Source organism: Nyctereutes procyonoides, unplaced genomic scaffold (assembly GCF_905146905.1).
Source record: "Nyctereutes procyonoides isolate TBG_1078 unplaced genomic scaffold, NYPRO_anot_genome, whole genome shotgun sequence".
In the NCBI taxonomy this organism is placed as follows: domain Eukaryota; kingdom Metazoa; phylum Chordata; class Mammalia; order Carnivora; family Canidae; genus Nyctereutes; species Nyctereutes procyonoides.
In genome coordinates this window covers 24359583-24377736 of record NW_026575142.1, presented here as the reverse complement: position 1 = coordinate 24377736, position 18154 = coordinate 24359583, and the positions used below count along the sequence as shown (strand labels likewise).

The 18154-nt window shown below is 36.1% G+C and overlaps 1 protein-coding gene across 1 annotated transcript in view; it reads left to right on the top strand.

Annotated features, from left to right (window-relative positions):
• The window catches only part of PSMD14 (proteasome 26S subunit, non-ATPase 14), a 102385-nt gene that overhangs the window by 795 nt on the left and 83436 nt on the right, over positions 1 to 18154 (top strand). The window contains exons 2-3 of the mRNA XM_055308246.1: positions 6501 to 6621; positions 8927 to 8978. Of these exons, the coding sequence (XP_055164221.1) occupies positions 8931 to 8978 (48 nt within the window). The 5' untranslated portion in view covers positions 6501 to 6621; positions 8927 to 8930. The remainder of the gene's footprint in view (positions 1 to 6500; positions 6622 to 8926; positions 8979 to 18154) is intronic.

The following is an 18154-nucleotide window of genomic DNA, read 5'->3' as shown; positions in this document are numbered from 1 at the left end:
GCTTTCAGTTTGTCTGGATTGAGGAGTTGTGTGTGTGTGTTGTTTTTTTTTTTAATTGAGGAGTTGTTGGTGAATAGATAACATTTCCTGTTTTCAATAAAGTATTAATCTGCTACTCTGTTACTTCTGGGAACTTAGTTTTCCCGGGGACTTACTTTGTGTCTGTCAAAGAAGAAAAAGCGCAAACTTTTCGGAAGAGTTTTAATATACATCTAGTTGGGGAATGAAGAAGTCTTGAAATTAAAAATGGTAACTAAAAAGTCGATAAAGATTCATGGGGAAGGCAAGGAAGAAGCTTTACAAATTAGCATAGAAATGCAGTTTTGGGTGAAGACTACTATTATTATTTTTTGGTCACAGAAATATGTTTTTGGTGCTGCTGTGTTGTTTATTAGGAATAAAGTCATAAGCCAGTCACTGATAATGTCAAAATAACAAAAAACTGAACACAGTTTTGGTGGAGATGTTTAACACGGTGGTGGTTTTCTTGTTTTGTTACGTAAGGCTGGCAGCTGGCTCATTTAAAGTTTATATGCTTTAAACAAATATAAATTTAGTGAGTTACTGTGCATTTGGAGAGATGATTAAGATATAGTAGCTCAGAATTAACTACATACAGTTGTGTTCAGTGAAGTGATATTTAGTCAAAGGCCTGAATAGTGTTTTGAACGTGTCCCGGGACAAAATTATTTCTGGCCCACAGAAGGACGTTTTGAAGTCCCCTTTCAAAGAAACCCCATCTGTTGACTTTGGGATATTTTTCTTCCCCCCAAGGTGCTTGGTAAATAATCTTTTGCGGTTCTAAATGTAAAGCTGCATTTTAACCTGTTATGGGTTTATTTTATCTTTATGCTTGTCGTGTAAACTTGTGTTTAGTATGTAGGTTTGGAACCCATGTTTGAATATCAGGAACAAGAGGCAATTGTGCTTTTGTTTTCCATCGTATAGCAGTGTTCATTTTATAATGTAGTATCCACTTCTGAAAGTCTTACCTGAATATTCATGAGATTTATTACTCAGGAACTTGTCGTACACTCAGTTTTTTGCACTCATTTGACATTCATATCCTGCTTTGTGATATTTTGGAGTCTCCATGTGTAAGATGAGAGTTGGATTAAATATAGCTTCTGGTTCTAAGGTGATGATAACAACAGTATCAAGAGTTCTTGAGTACCTTATGAATGTTCCAGGCACTATATTAGGCACATTGTATTTCATCTTACTACCAACTTGCAAGGTAGGTATTATCCCCATCTTATAGAAGAAATCTATAGAAGAAGGTAACGTTTTCCAGATCATACAGAGAATAGGTTTTTGGTTTTAAAGATTTTATTTATTTGAGAGAGAGAGAGGAGGATGAAGGGGGTGGTATTGGCTGAGGGAAAGGGAGAAGCAGGCTCTCCGTTGAGCAGGGCGCCCGATGTGGAACTCAGTCCCAGGACCCTGGGATCATGGCCTGGGCAGAAAGCAGACACTTAACCTACTGAGCCACCCAGGCATTCCTGGAGAGTAGGTTTTGAAGCTCATATTCAAATTGAGGTCTGATTGCCTTCACAGGCTTTCTGGCTCTACACTGCTTCCTTTAACTTTATGTATTTTTCATGGGTTTATATCCTGCTTCCCCAAATAGACTATAAATTCAGCGAAAGTCACTGAGTTTCTTAGTGGCTCTATTTCTGTATCACCTTATGTACAAGGTAATACAGGTTTCCCCTACTATCTGAAAGTTGGCTTTACCCCACTTGAGTTTTACAGAACACCTACATTATACCCGTTTTTGCTAACAGAAAGAGAACCGAAGAGGATCTTTGCCTTTACAAAATGGTAATTGTTTCTTCGACTTAATGTCATTTCCACTTAGGAAAGATTTAATAGGAACACTCTCCTTTGGGATAGAGGGGGAGAGACTTGTGTTTAATGAATATTTAACTGAATGCTGTAATTAGGAGACAGCACAAGAAAAGATGTTTGTGGTAGTTCCATTTTCACTGTTCTAAACTGGAAAAATCTTGTTTTCAAAATCCTACTTATATAATTAAGTTTAATATTGACTTTTTCTATTTCTTCCATTGAAGAAAGCCCTTAAGAAAGTCAAAGAAGTTCCTAATTACTTTCCACAAATCAGAAAGTAGAGGAATTAGAGATATAGTGAGATCTGGAGTAAAGAGAGGGTTTAGCAGCAGTCTCAGAAGTAATATGTAACTGCAACATGGGTTGGGGAGTACAAATAAAAAATGAACTAAGAAAAACAGTGATAAACTCAAACAGCTAAGGGTTTCATGATTTTGTTTGAATTTTATGAATTATTGGGACAACAGTGTCCCTTGTGAAAAGGTTGAAAAATTAAAAAAAAAATTGCCACACTTCAAATCCAGATTAAGATAATTTTGAAGGGTCTGTTTTTTAAAGTTACTTGTGGTTCCGTACATTCCCTGTAAATATTTGAGAATTGATTTAATTCCAACATGAACAGAATCTAATTGTATCAGGTTCTAATCAGATATCAACTGAGGGAGATGAACAAGTGGAAAATCAATTTTTTGATATATAACTTTTTGAAAGTACGTACTGTGTTTTTTTTTAACCAGTTAGTATTCTAAACATTACTCTATGTATGACATATTAGTTACAGCTAAACACTTTATTCATATTATCTGATAATGTTTAAAGTAAGTTAATCATATCATGATAAGCTCTTGGGTCCTCTGTTTTTCGATATGTTTAAAAGCCTGGTTTAGATCCGTAGGTGTTTTGTATGGCTTTTATTTCTAAGTATTGTCTTTTATATTATAGTGTAATACTTTAATTTTATTAACCCTTTTGCTAAATTCTGCAAAGTGGAAGTCCCTCCTCTCCAATGTAATTCATTTAGTACCTATTGTTTTGAAATTCACTAAGTGACAGAAGAAGAATCTATGTTGTATGAATTGTAGACTCCTAAGGGGGGTAGTGCAGATGATAGCACCTGGCATTCATTGTTTACTTACTGTACACCAAGCATCTTATTTTTTTTCTTAAGATTTTATTTATTTATTCATGAGAGAGACAGAGAGGCAGAGACACAGGCAGAGGGAGAAGCAGGCTCCATGCAGGGAGCCCGATATAGGACTTGTCCCGGGATCATGCCCTGAGCTGAAGGCAGACGCTCAACCACTGAGCCACCCAGGTGTCCCCCCAGCATCATGTTAAATGTTTATGTCCACTGTCTTCTTTAATCTTGTAAACAACTGTATAAGATGGATTCTATCATTATTTACATTTTGCAGATGAGGAAGCTGAGGCTCAGAGAGGTAACTGACCCAAGGACACACAGCTAATAAGTATTAGAGACAGAATTTGAATCCTGCCACTTGTACTGCGGAGTCATGGCTCTTAACCTCCATATGAAATATGCATAACATAAAACTTGCCATTTTAACTATTTTTAGATGTGCAGTTCAGTTGCTTTAAGTACATTCAAGTTGTGCAACTATCACCACCATTCATCTCCAGAACTTTTTCATTTCTCAATTGTAATACTTCTGAAAACATAGATAGTTCATAATTTTGTGGAAGAGACAATGGGTATTATCTCTGCTTACAAAACATTTTTTTTTTAGATTTATGTTAGTCCAATGATTTTTTTTTCACTTCTACATTACCTGTTTCATTTTGCTCATCTTTTTGGACACTTTAGCATTTGTCCACATATGAACTTCATTAGCATTATAAAAGATAAAAGAATATGTCACACATCTCTTTAGCAAAACAAGTTCTTGTAAAATAGCTTGTAATGGGACACCTGGGTGGCTCAGTGGTTCATCGTTCGCCTTCAGCCCAGGGTGTGATCCTGAAGTCCTGGGGTCGAGTCCCACATTGGGCTCCCTGCATGGAGCCTGCTTCTCCCTCTGCTTCTGTCTGTCTCTGCTCTCTGTGTGTGTGTCTCTCTCATGAATAAATAAATAAAATCTTAAAGTATGGTTTTTATAAATAAACAAACAAACAAACAAACAAATAAATAAAAATAGTTTGTAGTAAAGTCCTTCTTGTTGAATACCTAATTAGATGAGAGCCTTTTTTTTTTTTTAGTCTTTCAAATATATTGTTCACTCATTGATCCACTTAAAATTTTTTTGTGGTGAAATTCAATTAACATAAAATTAACCATTTTAAAGTGAACAGTTCCAGGGTACCTGGATGGCTCAGCTAGTTAAGCATCTGATTCTTGGTTTCGGGTCAGGTCGTGATCTTAGAGGATATCAGATCAAGCACTGTGTCAGACTCTACTCTTAGTGTTGTGTCGGCTTGAGATTCTTTCCCCCCTCTCCTGCCCTTCCTCTCATTAAGTGTGCCTGTGCTCTGACTCTCTTTCTCTCAAATAAATACATCTTTAAAAAAAAAAAAGAAGTGAACAGTTCATTGTCTTTTAGTACATTCAGTGTTGTGTGACTACCACCTTTGTCTAGCTCCAAAACATTTCCGTTATTGTGTAGTAAAATTCCTTACCCATTAAGCAGTTTCTCCATTTTACTCCTTACCTGCAACCTCTGGCAGTCACTAATCTGCATTCTTTTCCTATAGATTCATATATTTGGGATATTTAATATAAATGGAATCATACAGTTTGCAACCTTTTGTGCATGTCTTTCTTTACGTAGCATGTTTTGAGGTTCATCCACATTATCACATGTGTCAGTGCTACATTCCATATTATAGCTGAATGATATTCCATACGGTCCATTGTACATATAGTCATACTAGAATTTGTTTATCCTTTCACCTTTTGATGGACATTTAGGCTTTTCCCACCTTTGGGCTGTTATTTTTTTTTTAATTTTTTTTATTTATTTATGATAGTCAGAGAGAGAGAGAGGCAGAGACACAGGCAGAGGGAGAAGCAGGCTCCATGCACCGGGAGCCCGATGTGGGATTCGATCCCGGGTCTCCAGGATCGCGCCCTGGGCCAAAGGCAGGCGCCAAACCGCTGCGCCACCCAGGGATCCCCTTTTTTTTTTTTTTTTTAAAGTTTTTCATTTCTTTTTTTATTTTTTTAATTTTTATTTTTTTATTTATGATAGTCACAGAGAGAGAGAGAGAGAGGCAGAGACACAGGCAGAGGGAGAAGCAGGCTCCATGCACCGGGAGCCCGACGTGGGATTCGATCCCGGGTCTCCAGGATCGCGCCCTGGGCCAAAGGCAGGCGCCAAACCACTGCGCCACCCAGGGATCCCCTGGGCTGTTATGAATAATGATACTGTAAACGTAACGTAACGTACCTGTGTTTGTTTTGAATACCTATTTTTAATTCTTTTCGATATATACCTAGTGAAGTTGCTGCGTCATAAGGTAATTCTTTGTTGAACTTTATAAAGAGCTCCTAAACTGTTTTCAGCACTCAGTGGTTCTTTAGTTCTAGAAAATTCATGTAGGGTTAATTTTGTTATCTGAGGATGTATAGTCTGAAATTTTGTTTATATCGGTGGTTCTGAACTGGGAGTGATTTTGCCCTTCCAGGGTACATTTGGCAATGTCTGGAGACATTTTTGATTATCATGACTGGGTAGGTGCTTCCAGCATCTAATGAGTAAAGGCCAGGGATGCTGCTAAACACCCTGTCATGCATAAGACAACCCCTACCACAAAAAATTTGGTTCTGAATGTCAACAGTGCTGAAGAAACCCTGGTTTATACCATCAATTTTATTGTTATCGTTAGAGACAAGAGTGCTGTTACCTGTTTCTTTATATTCACCTTGTGATTCTCTAATCATTGTAAAAATTTTTTTCTCTGTGACTTTTCCTATCTTTGACATTATGGATGTAACATGAAAAATTCTGAATTTTCAACTGTGTTCAAATGAAAGCTTAAAAAGAAAAAAAAGCTCCAAAGATCATGTCTCTTGTCTTTCATATTTTTCTGAAAGATGGTAAAATACTTTGGGCAGCACAATAGAAGGATGAAGCAATAGCAATAACGTATTTCATTATTGCATGGATAATTCTTATTCTTCCATTTTTCTTGTTATTTCAGTCTTTTTGGCATAGTTGGGAATAATTGACTAAGAAATGAACTAGTTCCTACGGCAATGAAATAGCAAACTTTCAATTATGGGAAAATAACATCACTAAGATTCCATAATATATCATGGATTTGTAATAATCTTCAATGGGACTATATGGTAATTGCACAATACAATGTCCTATTTAAAAATATGAGTAAATTTTCTCTTTGTTCTTTGAAATACCTCTAGAAAGACTAAAAGTCATGATATATCAATTCTTATGTATAGCTAAAACTGATCAAAAAGAGACTTCAAAACAAAATTTGTACGTGGGGTTAATCCTTTGCTTTATATAGCTCCCTGGAATGCTGTTCCTTCACATATTCTTCTGGGAATGGCGATTAAAATCAATTTTGATTTCTATTTTGCTTTAAGGAATTTTGCTTCATTTCTAGCTCTTGGCATATTTTCCTCCATAGTTTTCAAAATAATTATATTTTATTTTATTTACTTTTTTTAGGAGAGAGAGGAAAAAATACTTGGGAAAAGTTATACCTGCCAATATAGCTTGAGTTAAGAAGAAATTTGTCAAATTCAACGAATTGAAGCTTAACACTTCAAGAGTTGGAATTACTGACCAGGTGAGAATGAGGAATGTGTATAACTTTCACCTATTATTTTAGGATGTGATATAAAGATGTTATGGAAATGTATCATTTTTAAACATACATCAAATTATAAATATGTGATAGGTATCCAGATTTAAGAGCTAATGAAAGTCATTTAGATTAGCTAGCATTTTTGTTCTTTCTTTCTGTAACTCTTTTTAGAAAGTAGTATAATATAGAACATTTATCGATATATATCATTTCCAAATGTTAGTATTTTTATTAGGTATGTTTATGTTATCTAAAATGTTTTAGTTTGTTAAATATTTTTTCCTGTTTGCTGAGACATCTAATTTTACTAAAAACACAAATTTGACCTGCCAGATTTTCTTTCCCTCTGCTCCCCACATCGCTCATGTATATTCACAGCATCTGGAGTCTGTGTAAAGTCATCAGAAACAACACTGGGGGAATAGATAAACTGAACACAGCTGGGAATCGACTTTGGCCTGGAATGTATATAATGTCTAAAGTATACTGTATGTTGTTAGTTTTTTGCCATTTGTTCCTTAAGTTTCTAAGCTTGGAATGGTCCAAAGGAATTTTTTTTCCCTTTGGTAATACATTCTAGAGAAATGTATTTATGTATTTTATACACATTATCTTAAATATTTTAAACTATTCAGTCCCCCCCCCCCCCGTGTAGATAGTCTTTTAAAAAGTGCCATGTGTTAAATGCTGTATTTGAGTTGAGGAATTTTAATGAGAATTTGATGGAGATTTTGTAAATGCTGCTATTGGAATGCGTTAAGGTTATAAAGCAGAAACTTTGGACACTCAAGTTTTCTTATGTGCCTTTCATTTTTTAAAATGAATTTATCTGTTGTGAATCTCATAGACTTGTTGATATAAAGTTGTTTATAATTGTTTATATAAAGTTCAAAAGCAGCAGAACTAATATATACCATTAGAAGTTGGAATTCTATCTTTCCATGGTGATAGGGACTGGAAAGGGGGCCTGAGAAGTATGCTTAGGTGCCGATAATGTTGTTTATTTATCTATGTGGTGGCTATGGGAGTGTGTTCACTTTGTGAAGATTCCATGGCTGTGTCATTTGTGCATTTTTCTGTATGTGGACTTGGATAAAGTTCGCAATATTAACATTGTTAAATACAGGAGTAACTTGTTAGCAAGATCCAACAAACATGATTAGGCTGTAATGTAATGATCATGAGTACGTTATTAAATTTTAGTGTATATAGCAGTTCTAACTAGTAAAACAACATGTGAACAAACGACTAATTCATTAGCATTTAATTTAGAATATAAATTGTAGTAATACCATTTCTGGAGAATACACTTAGAACAGAAATTTTAAGGCACCGTAACAATTTTCTAGTGGAAGAAATGCTTCATTGTCACGTAAAAATACTTTAAAGTATTTAGTTGTATTGATAATAATTTTTTATAATTTGGTTACACTTTTTTGTGTAGTTGAGTTCATATTGGTATCCTTGCTATTTCTTTCCTTCGATTTCTTTTGATTTTTCAAGCTTATAAGAATGTCTTCTATAAGTATTCTAGACATGAAAAACAAATCAGATTGGTACTTTAATGTTCTATTGGTTAACTCCAAAATTATCGTTGAGAACAGCAGCTGAATTTCCTTATTGAAAAAGGTGTATATGTCTACAACATCTGAAATAAGGCTAAATATCTGTGTAGGTTCTAGAACACTATCTTAATGCATTTAATGTTTACTTTATAATATTTCTTTTAGTATAATGAGTTCATTTTGAAAAAGCCTTTGATGCTAATTCAGAGATCCATAATCTGCTCACAATGTCTTTCACATGTAGTTTTGATGATAACTGACAAGCTGTAAGTTAATTAGCACAGAACTTACTAATGAGGATGTTAAAATTTAATTTAAAAGTGAGGATTTTTATTTGTACACTCTGGACAAATTGAAGGAAATTCAATCATACATATGATAAGCATTTCAGGCACTTTTTCCTCATTCAGGTACTTTATTAGATAACAATGAGAAAATATAATTAACTTAATGATAGCAAAGTTTTGAAAGTATGCTAAGATTGCTTGTCTTTAAAACCGGGGATAACCCAAAACCAAAGCAGTAAAGTAAGGTCTGTTAATTAGCATGGAAGACAGCTTCTTGAATTAATATGTGGTGTTAATTAACAGGAAGTCTGATGTTGTGTTGTAATTACCACCAATATTTTTGACATACTGAGTGACTGAAGGTGAATTATATAGATAGCAATTGAGTAAACACTTTTGTGCTTAGGAACGTTTTCCTTTGTTTCTGTTTTCTAGAAATATGGACAGACTTCTTAGACTTGGAGGAGGTATGCCTGGACTGGGCCAGGTTAGTAAATAGACTTTTCAGTATTTCTTTATGTGCAAACTACACATCTTTCTTTACTTACCCAAAGAGAAAGAAATCACTCCCACAAAAATCATCTTAGAAATAACCTTATGGTAAGTAGCTTACCTTATTGTTGGTGGTTATATTGCCACACTGAATAACGTGTGGAGAGCGTTTTCTATTATTTTAATTTAATTTCTCCTAGGAATAAGAATTTTCTCTATTTTTCAGTTTAAAATTTTGGGATGTGCGAGATTTTCAAACTTCCCTTTTAATAAAAAAAAGACTCAAAATATCTTACTTTTGGGTTTACAATGTAGACTTTACAAGTAACACATGAAAAAGTAAACATGGCATACATGGCAAAATCCAGAAAACTGACCCACAGAATGTATGTACAATTTTAATACTGATAAATTCCTTCTGGTAGTTATGATCCATGGATGAATTGATATGTAATATCTCTTTTTTCTTTACATTCTTAATAAAATTAAATTTGTTTTCAGTTTTAGTATTATCATCTATCTTGTTTCTTACTGTTGGGCAAATGGTCTCTAGATAGATTTTTTTTTTTAATCACAGAATATTTATTCTGCTTTAGGTGAGGAAGGAAGTTTTGCTTTTTTTGACTTCTACACTGATTATCTTTCCAGTTTTCCATTCACAAAAGTGATGACTATGTGTTGTTCCTTTCCTGAGGCTTATATGTAGCATAATGTTTTATGGCCAAATTTTGGGAATATTTTATAACCTACCTTTATAACCCTTCTAGTTACCGAGTTTCCCTCATTTTCATATCATGGTCAATCAGTTTATCTTCCTTCATTTAAAGTAGTCTATATGCTGTGAAAGACACAGTTTTGTTGGGGATTTTATGGTATTTTCAGTGTGGAGGCACTTTTATAAGAATTCCTTACATAGAGGGTGCCTCAGCGGTTGAGCATCCATCTGCCTTTGGCTCCGGGCGTGACCCCGGAGTCCTGGGATCGAGTCCCACGTCGGGCTCCCTGCATGTAGCCTGCTTCTCCCTCTGCCTCTGTGTCTCTGCCTTTCTCTCTCTCTCCTGAATAAATAAATAAAATCTTTAAAGAAAAAAAAAAGAATTCCTTAAGTAGATCTACCATGTCTTTTACTGATACACCTTTTCCTTTTAGAAAGTTGGAATCATTTTGTGATTCTGTTTTGCATCCTTGTGTAGACTTCAGCTCTTTTTACTTCTGTTAGTGTTGACTATTTCTCGTGTTCCTTTACTATCAGCCTATTTCTTTATGATTCTTCATTTTTGTAAGATCTGTTTAATCGGTACTCTGAAGAGGCCTAAGCCTTGGGGCACTTGGGTGGCTCGGTTGGTTAAGTGAGGTCATGACCTCAGGGTCATAAGATCAAGCTTTGTATTGAGTTCCAAACTGAGTGCAGAGTCTGTTTGAGATATTCTCTCTCCCTTGTACTTTTTCACTCTCTGTATAAATAAAATCTTAAAAAAAAAAAAGGTCGATTTTTGGGACTTGACCCTTCCAAAGCTGTTTTTTATACTTTCGTAAATGTCAGAAGTGAGCTGAGGTATTATGTAGGTACTGCAAATTTACCTGCAAAATATAGGCTATGATATTGCTCTAGTACGATTCTTAAAGGAAGTTGCAGTAAATTTAAATACCAAATATCTTTTCTTAAGCATTAGATGCCATAAATTATATATCCGTGCTAGAAATCCATGCTGAAAAATTGCTGGACATGAAATACGGTTTTACCAACCACAAATAAGCTACATCATACCTCTGTGAGTACTACAAACCTTTGTAGTAAGTGAAAAACTTAAGTTTGATTCAGTAACCTCTCCTTGGTTTCTGATAATTTAATCATCTCATGGGTCCTGTATATTTTTATTTGAACTTGAAAATATGTTGTTTGAAAATTTATTATTTCAAGTATGTGTTTCATCTTCCCAATTAAATGGCAAACTCTTAAGGGGATAATTTGTGGGGTGCTTATTTCTGTGATGTCTCCATTATCAAATACTAGTGTTCAGTGCTTAATGTTTTTTCATTAAAGTTTTATTTTAGTCTTGGGGTGCCTGTGTGGCTCAGTCTGTTAAGTGTCTGACTTTTGGTTTTAGATTAGGTCATAATATGAGGGTCCTGGGATCGAGCCCTTTGTCAGGCTCTGTGCTCAGTACAGAGTCTGCTTGTCCCTTTCCCTCTATTCCTTCCCTCACTCACATGCTCTCTCTCAGAATAAATAAATAAAAGTCTTTAAACATTTTTTTAAAATTTTTATTTATTTATGATAGTCGCACACAGAGAGAGAGAGAGAGAGAGAGGCAGAGACACAGGCAGAGGGAGAAGCAGGCTCCATGCACCGGGAGCCCGATGTGGGATTCGATCCCAGGTCTCCAGGATCGCACCCCGGGCCAAAGGCAGGCGCCAAACCGCTGCGCCACCCAGGGATCCCCTCTTTAAACATTTTTTAATTTTACTTTTATTTTAGACATTTACTTTTGCAACAAATGTTAAGTGTATTATTTCTTAATGTACAGGAATAAAGTGTTGTGTAATGTTTATTTTAAATACAGTCAAAGGTATTTGGGTTGATAATAGCTACTCTATCCATTCAGTAATGCATAGCAGCCAATAAAAGTGGACAAGGAGACATAAGCTATTTTATCCCTCCAGAAATAAATGGAATGTTACTGTCTTACCATTTATTTAATGGAAAAGTCAGAATTTTCTTATAGATAGGGGCAGGATACTTGCTGGTAAGTTTGCAAATGGCCCTTTTAAAACATGAGAATAGAAACGGAATAGGGCACTTTCTTCTGACAACTCTGAACTTTCTCTGAAATGACATGATTTTTCTCTTCTCCATGGCTAATTCTCCCACTTATTCTCTGATCCCATCCTCTCTTAAAACCTAGTTCATCTGCACTGATCTCTTTCTCTGCTTATAAGAATGTTTAAGTTGTCAGTATCCAAAAAAACCAAAACTTCACTGTACCCTGCCACTAAGCCTTTCTTCTATTTATTTCTAGAGTTCCTGAAATAATAGCTTATACTCAACAGACTATATATACTTCCTTACCTTTATTGACTCTTGTGAGGTTATATTCTGCCTTCCTCTTCCATTACTTTTCTGGAATTGCTCAAATTGCCAAATCTGTTGGCCTACTTTTAATTCCCTTTTCAGTGGACTTTAATATTTTAATATTGTTTTATTTTTATTTTTTTTATTTATTTTTTTATTCATTCATGACAGACAGAGAGAGAGAGAGAGAGGCAGAGACACAGGCAGAGAGAGGAGCAGGCTCTATGCAGGGAGTCCGATGTGGGACTTGATCCCGGGATTGCAGGATCATGCCCTGGGCCAAAGGCAGGCGCTAAACCGCTGAGCCACCCAGGGATCCCCATATTTTAATATTGTTAATAGTGTTTTAAAACTTTCTCTTCCTTTAGCTTTATCATGGTACTTTTTCCTACTTTTTCATTATCATGTCTATACCTACAAAAACAATTTGGAGGTGTTTTTTTTTTAATATTACAGTTTGAAATGTTAATACTTGAACAATGATAGGCTAATACCATTAAGTCTGTCCGCAATCCTGAACTTTGGTATAAATTTATTAGTGGTTTGAAGGAGAAACAAACAGATGTTTTATTAGAACTATTTAAATTTATTAACTAGTAGCTTTAAATTTCAAATGTATTTGTTAAAATGTTTACAAACTTGAAATTACTGTAAGACATGAGATGATTTTTTTTTTTTTAAGATTTTACTTATTTATTGAGACAGAGAGGGGGGTGCGGGGCAGAGACACGGGCAGTGACACAGGTAGAGGGAGAAGCAGGCTCCATCCCGGATCTCCAGGATCACACCCGGGGCTGCCCAAGATGATTTATGAAAAGCATTTGCTGCTGTAATTTGGCTACTTGATTGTCTTTATAACTATCCCAAGTTAGGTCTTGGCAACTAAACTTTCCAAAATCTGTGAAGATAAAACCCAAGAGATAGGCATAGCCAAAGCATAGTCTCCAGTCTCTAAAAGTTTTAGTTTAAGTCTTTGGGTCCATTTAGCTTTTAGAAAAGTCAAGGTAAGCTTTTAAGATAAGCTTAAAAGTAAATGAATTCTCGGAGTGCCTGAGTGGCTCTGTAGGTTAGGCTCCTACTCTTGGTTAGGCTCCACCTCATGGCTTTGGCTCAGGTCGTGATCTTCCGGGTGGAGATCTAGGGTGTGGAGAGAGATGGAGCCCCACCTCCAGCTCTGCACTCTGGGAGGAGTTACTACTCTTCTGACCCTCCCTTCTTCCCGTACAATTGTGTAACATTGATCTCTCTCACACACACGAATAAATCTTTAAAAAGAAAGTAAATGCATTTTTAAAGTATTTTATTTATTTATTTTAAAGATTTTATTTATTTATTCATGAAAGACACAGAGAGAGGGACAGGCAGAGGGAGTAGCAGGCTCCATGCAGGGAGCCCTACATGGGACTCAATCTTGGGTCTCCAGGATCCGCCCTGGGCTGAAGGCAGTGCTAAACCGCTGAGCCACCCGGGCTGCCCGTGAATTTTTAAAGTAAAATGTCAGTGGCATCTTGACTTGTATTTTAATTTGTTAGGCCAGTATTTTGATTTTTTTTAAAGAATTTATTTATTATTTGAGATAGAGTGAGTGCATGAGCAGAGGGGAGGGGCAGAGAGAGAGGGAGGAGCAGACTTCCCACTGAACAGGGAGCCAGCTGCTCTATCCCAGTACCTTGGGATCGTGACCTGAGCCCAAGGCCAACTGAGCCACCCAGGCACCTGGTATTTTGATTTTCTAAGAACATTATTACTTAACCTAGGTATGTTATATTCTAGTAGAAGCACATCAATTATGTTTTAAGTGCTTGGCACATATTAACTACTTTGAGTAGATACCAATGTTCATTATAAATAGTAGGATTTCGGGCAGCCCAGATGGCTCAGCGGTGTAGCGCCGCCTTCGGCCCAGGGCGTGATCCTGGAAACCCCGGATCGAGTCCCACGTCGGGCTCCCTGCATGGAGCCTGCTTCTTCCTCTGCCTGTGTCTCTGCCTCTCTCTCTCTGTGTGTCTCTCATGAATAATAATAATAATAATAATAAATCTTTAAAAAATAAATAGGATTTCAAAGTATAGTGGATGCAGGATTTCTAACTTTTTCCGCAATTAAATAAGACTGAATTGAAGAAATGATGTTTGAGCTAAATTTTGGAATAAACGGAAAGACTCAAAAAGTTGGAAAATAGGTGACGTAAGGGAAAATAATGAGGAAAGAAGCTGGTGAATAAATATAGAGTAGGTTGTGAAAGGACTGAATACCATCCCTAGTGATTTTTTACTTTTTTTTTTCCCATAGGCAATATAGTTTCATGAAGACTTTTTAGCAGATTTATGATCTGTGTGCCTTTTCTTTTAAAGATTTTATTTATTTATTAGAGAGTGCATGCGTGTATGGGACGGAGTGGCAGAAGGGGAGGTGGAGAGAATGAGCAGATTTTGCACTTAGCAGGGAGCCCAATGTGGGCTTGAGATCATGACCTGAGCCAAAACCAAGATACCTTTAACCCACTGTGCCAGCCAGGGGCCCTGATTCAGTCTGTGTTTTTGAAAAGTAATTCTAGTGGTAGTTTGCAGAATAGATAGAAGGGAAGAAATTGAAGGCAGAGTCCTCAACTATACGAAATCATTTCTGATCTTTAACCTTTCAGGTACATAGTAGGATTTCATTTCTCCATCAGTTTTTAAGTTAGCTTGACCATGATTTTGCTTTGACTAATGGAATGGGAGTTGAAAATTAATAGATCACTTTTATGTGGAAGCTTTAAAAATCAGCGTGATTTGTCTCTCTTAGTAATCAAGGAAGCACGGAGACAGAATCTTTGTTAGCTGGGTCCCTCGGAGAGAATGACATACCTGCAAGTCAGAAATCCTAACACAAAATCACAAAAATATCCTTGGTCTCTGGTTTTTGTTTTAAGAAACATGTAGACCAAACTAAGCACATATGCAGGCCTATATTGCCTATAAGTTATCAATTTGTTTCTCTCTGATACAAATCCCAGTAATTTCTAGATGCAAAAAAAAGGGAGGATACTATAAATGAATGACCAGAGGAGGCTTTCTGAAAGTGGTGAGATATAAGCTACATTTTGAGGGATTATTTCAGGTGGCTTGATTAAAAAAACAAAACAAAACAAAAAAAAAACTTCCTGAATTGGATGTGTTCTATTTTATTTGTTGTAACTCCCAAATCTATATAGTAGTATATGGATTTTGTATATATAACTAATAGTAATTTTTCTGTTTCCCTGGGTCTTTGAATAGAAATGTTCTTTCAGTTATTTGTCTTTTGGGTTTTGATCGGATATTTTATAGAAAGGATTAACTTAACATAGCAATGGAAAAAAAATGCCTGGAATACATGAAATAATACCATTTTCATAGATGAGGAGTCTTAATATCACATGCCAGTTCTCTAATTTAATCATAAATTCAGTGGAGTTCCAATAAGAATATCAACCGGAATTTTCATGGAATTGAAAAACGAATTCTGAAATTCATATAAGAAAAAAGAACCCAAGAATAGCAAAGAAATTCTTAGAAAGGAAAAAGAAACTTGCTCTACCAAATATCAAAATATATTTTAATGTTATATGACTCAAGTAGTGTAATATTGGTATGTAGATAGATCAGTGTCATCAAGACGGAAGCACAGAAGTAGACTCATGCATATATGGGAACTTGATTTGTGAAGGAAATTGCATTAAAAATTAGTGAGGAGGGGCAGCCTGGGTGGCTCAGCGGTTTAGCATCGCCTTCAGTTCAGGGAGTGATCCTGGAGACCCGGGATTGAGTCCCATGTTGGGTTCCCTGCATGGAGCCTGCTTCTGTCTCTGCCTCTCTCTCTCTGTGTCTCTCATGAGTAAATAAATAAAAAAAATCTTAAAAAAAAAAAAAGTGTGTGGGGATCCCTGGGTGGCGCAGCAGTTTGGCGCCTGCCTTTGGCCCAGGGCACGATCCTGGAGACCTGGGATCGAATCCCGCGTCGGCCTCCCGGTGCATGGAGCCTGCTTCTCCCTCTGCCTGTGTCTCTGCCTCTCTCTCTATCTATCTGTGTGTGACTATCATAAATTAAAAAAAAAAAAAAAATTAAAAAAAAAAGTGTGGAAAAAAAGACCTGTTCACTAAATGATTTTAGAACAAGCGGCTCCCTTCCTTCCTTCCTTCCTTCCTTCCTTCCTTCCTTCCTTCCTTCCTTCCTTCCTTCCTTCCTTCCTTCCAAGATGTTTGTTTATCTGAGACAGAAGGGAGGGCACAAGCAGAGGGAGAGAGAAGAGCAGACTCTCTGCTGAGCAGGGAGCCCAGATGCAAACTTGATCTCAGGATTCTGGGATCATGACCTGAGCCGAAGGCAGATGCTTAATCGACTGAGCTACCCAGGTGCCCTGGAACAAATGCCTTTCTATATGGGGGGGAAACACAAAAAATGTATACCACATGAATTGAAGGCATGATGACTGTGAAAATCAAACTTTATAATTTTGGAAGATACACAATTAGAATGGCTATTCAAAAAAATATTAGGGATCCCTGGGTGGCGCAGCGGTTTACCACCTGCCTTTGGCCCAGGGCGCGATCCTGGAGACCCAGGATCGAATCCCACGTCGGGCTCCCGGTGCATGGAGCCTGCTCCTCCCTCTGCCTATGTCTCTGCCTCTCTCTCTCTCTCTCTCTCTCTCTCTGTGTGTGTGACTATCATAAATAAATAAAAAAAATTAAAAAAAATACTAGAAAATCACAATTGTTGATTAGGATGTAGACAAATTAGAACCATGTACATTGCTGGTAGGAATATAAAATTATGTAACCTCTGAAAAACAGTGTGGTGGTTTGTCAGAAAATTAAGCACAGAAGTACCATATGATGCAGTAATTCTATTTCTGTCAATATATATATATATCTCCAAAAATTGAAAGCTGAGACTCAGACTATTTGTATCCAGTAGCAGCATTATTTACAGTAGCCAAAAGGTGGAAGCAACTTGTGTCTTACTGATAAGGTGAGTAGATAAACAAAATGTGATATGACATGCTATGGAATATTATTTAACCTTAAAAAGGAAGGAAAAACCTGACATCTGATACAACATGGATGAACCTTGAAGCCATGATGCTGAGTGAAATGAGCCAGTCACAAAAGGACCGTTATTGAATGATTCTGCTTACAGGAAGTACTAGAGTAGTCGGATTCATGGAGATAGAAAGTAGAATGGTGGTTGCCAGAGGTTGGGGGAAATAGGTGAGAGGGTTTTAGTGTTTAATGGTTATAGAGTTTCAATTTAGGAAGATGAAAAAATTCTGGATATGGATATTAGTATTTGTTGCACAGCAATGTGAATATGCTAAATGCCCACAGAACTGTATACTTAAAAATAAATGATTAGTGATAAATTTTACATTGTGTTTATTTTACCACAATAAAAATTTCACTTATCACATCTTTAAAATGAGATTAATACTTATCTTAGATGTTTCATAAAGGATTAAATAAACATGTGAGCATGTCAGACACACAGAAAATAGCCCAAAGAAATATTTTTTAGAAGAAAATTTTAGAAGAAATAGGAAAGTAAAACTCAAAAGATTGTTAATTTGACTTCAATACATTACTAACTCTTGTCCCAACAAAGACAGTAGAAACAAACTTAAAAGACAAGCAATAGATGGAGAGAAGATGTTTGTAATGCGTTCATCTGCAACACATTTAGCGAACCATAAATCAGTAAGACAGAAAAGATAGTCTCATAGAAGAAAGAACATGAAATGGAAGTTTGTAGGGTAACTGCCAATAAGCGTAGGAGAAGATATTCAACCTCACAGTGTGTCAGAGAAATAGAAATAAAACACGTATTAGCCTTTTTTTTTTTTTTTAAACAAAGTCTGTTGTATTAACTGTTAAGATTTTGGAAAGCAAAACTTCTCATGTGAGCATTTTGTCTGTAGGACCAGTGTAGGTATCAAGTATGGGTATGGGAATTGGTTAAGGATTGTATCCCAATGTTTAGAACATTACTGGCAAATAGAATATATAAATATTTGTTGAATGAACACACTGCATGTGGAAATATAAATGGTTGAAGTCGCTTTGGAAATCAATTTGATA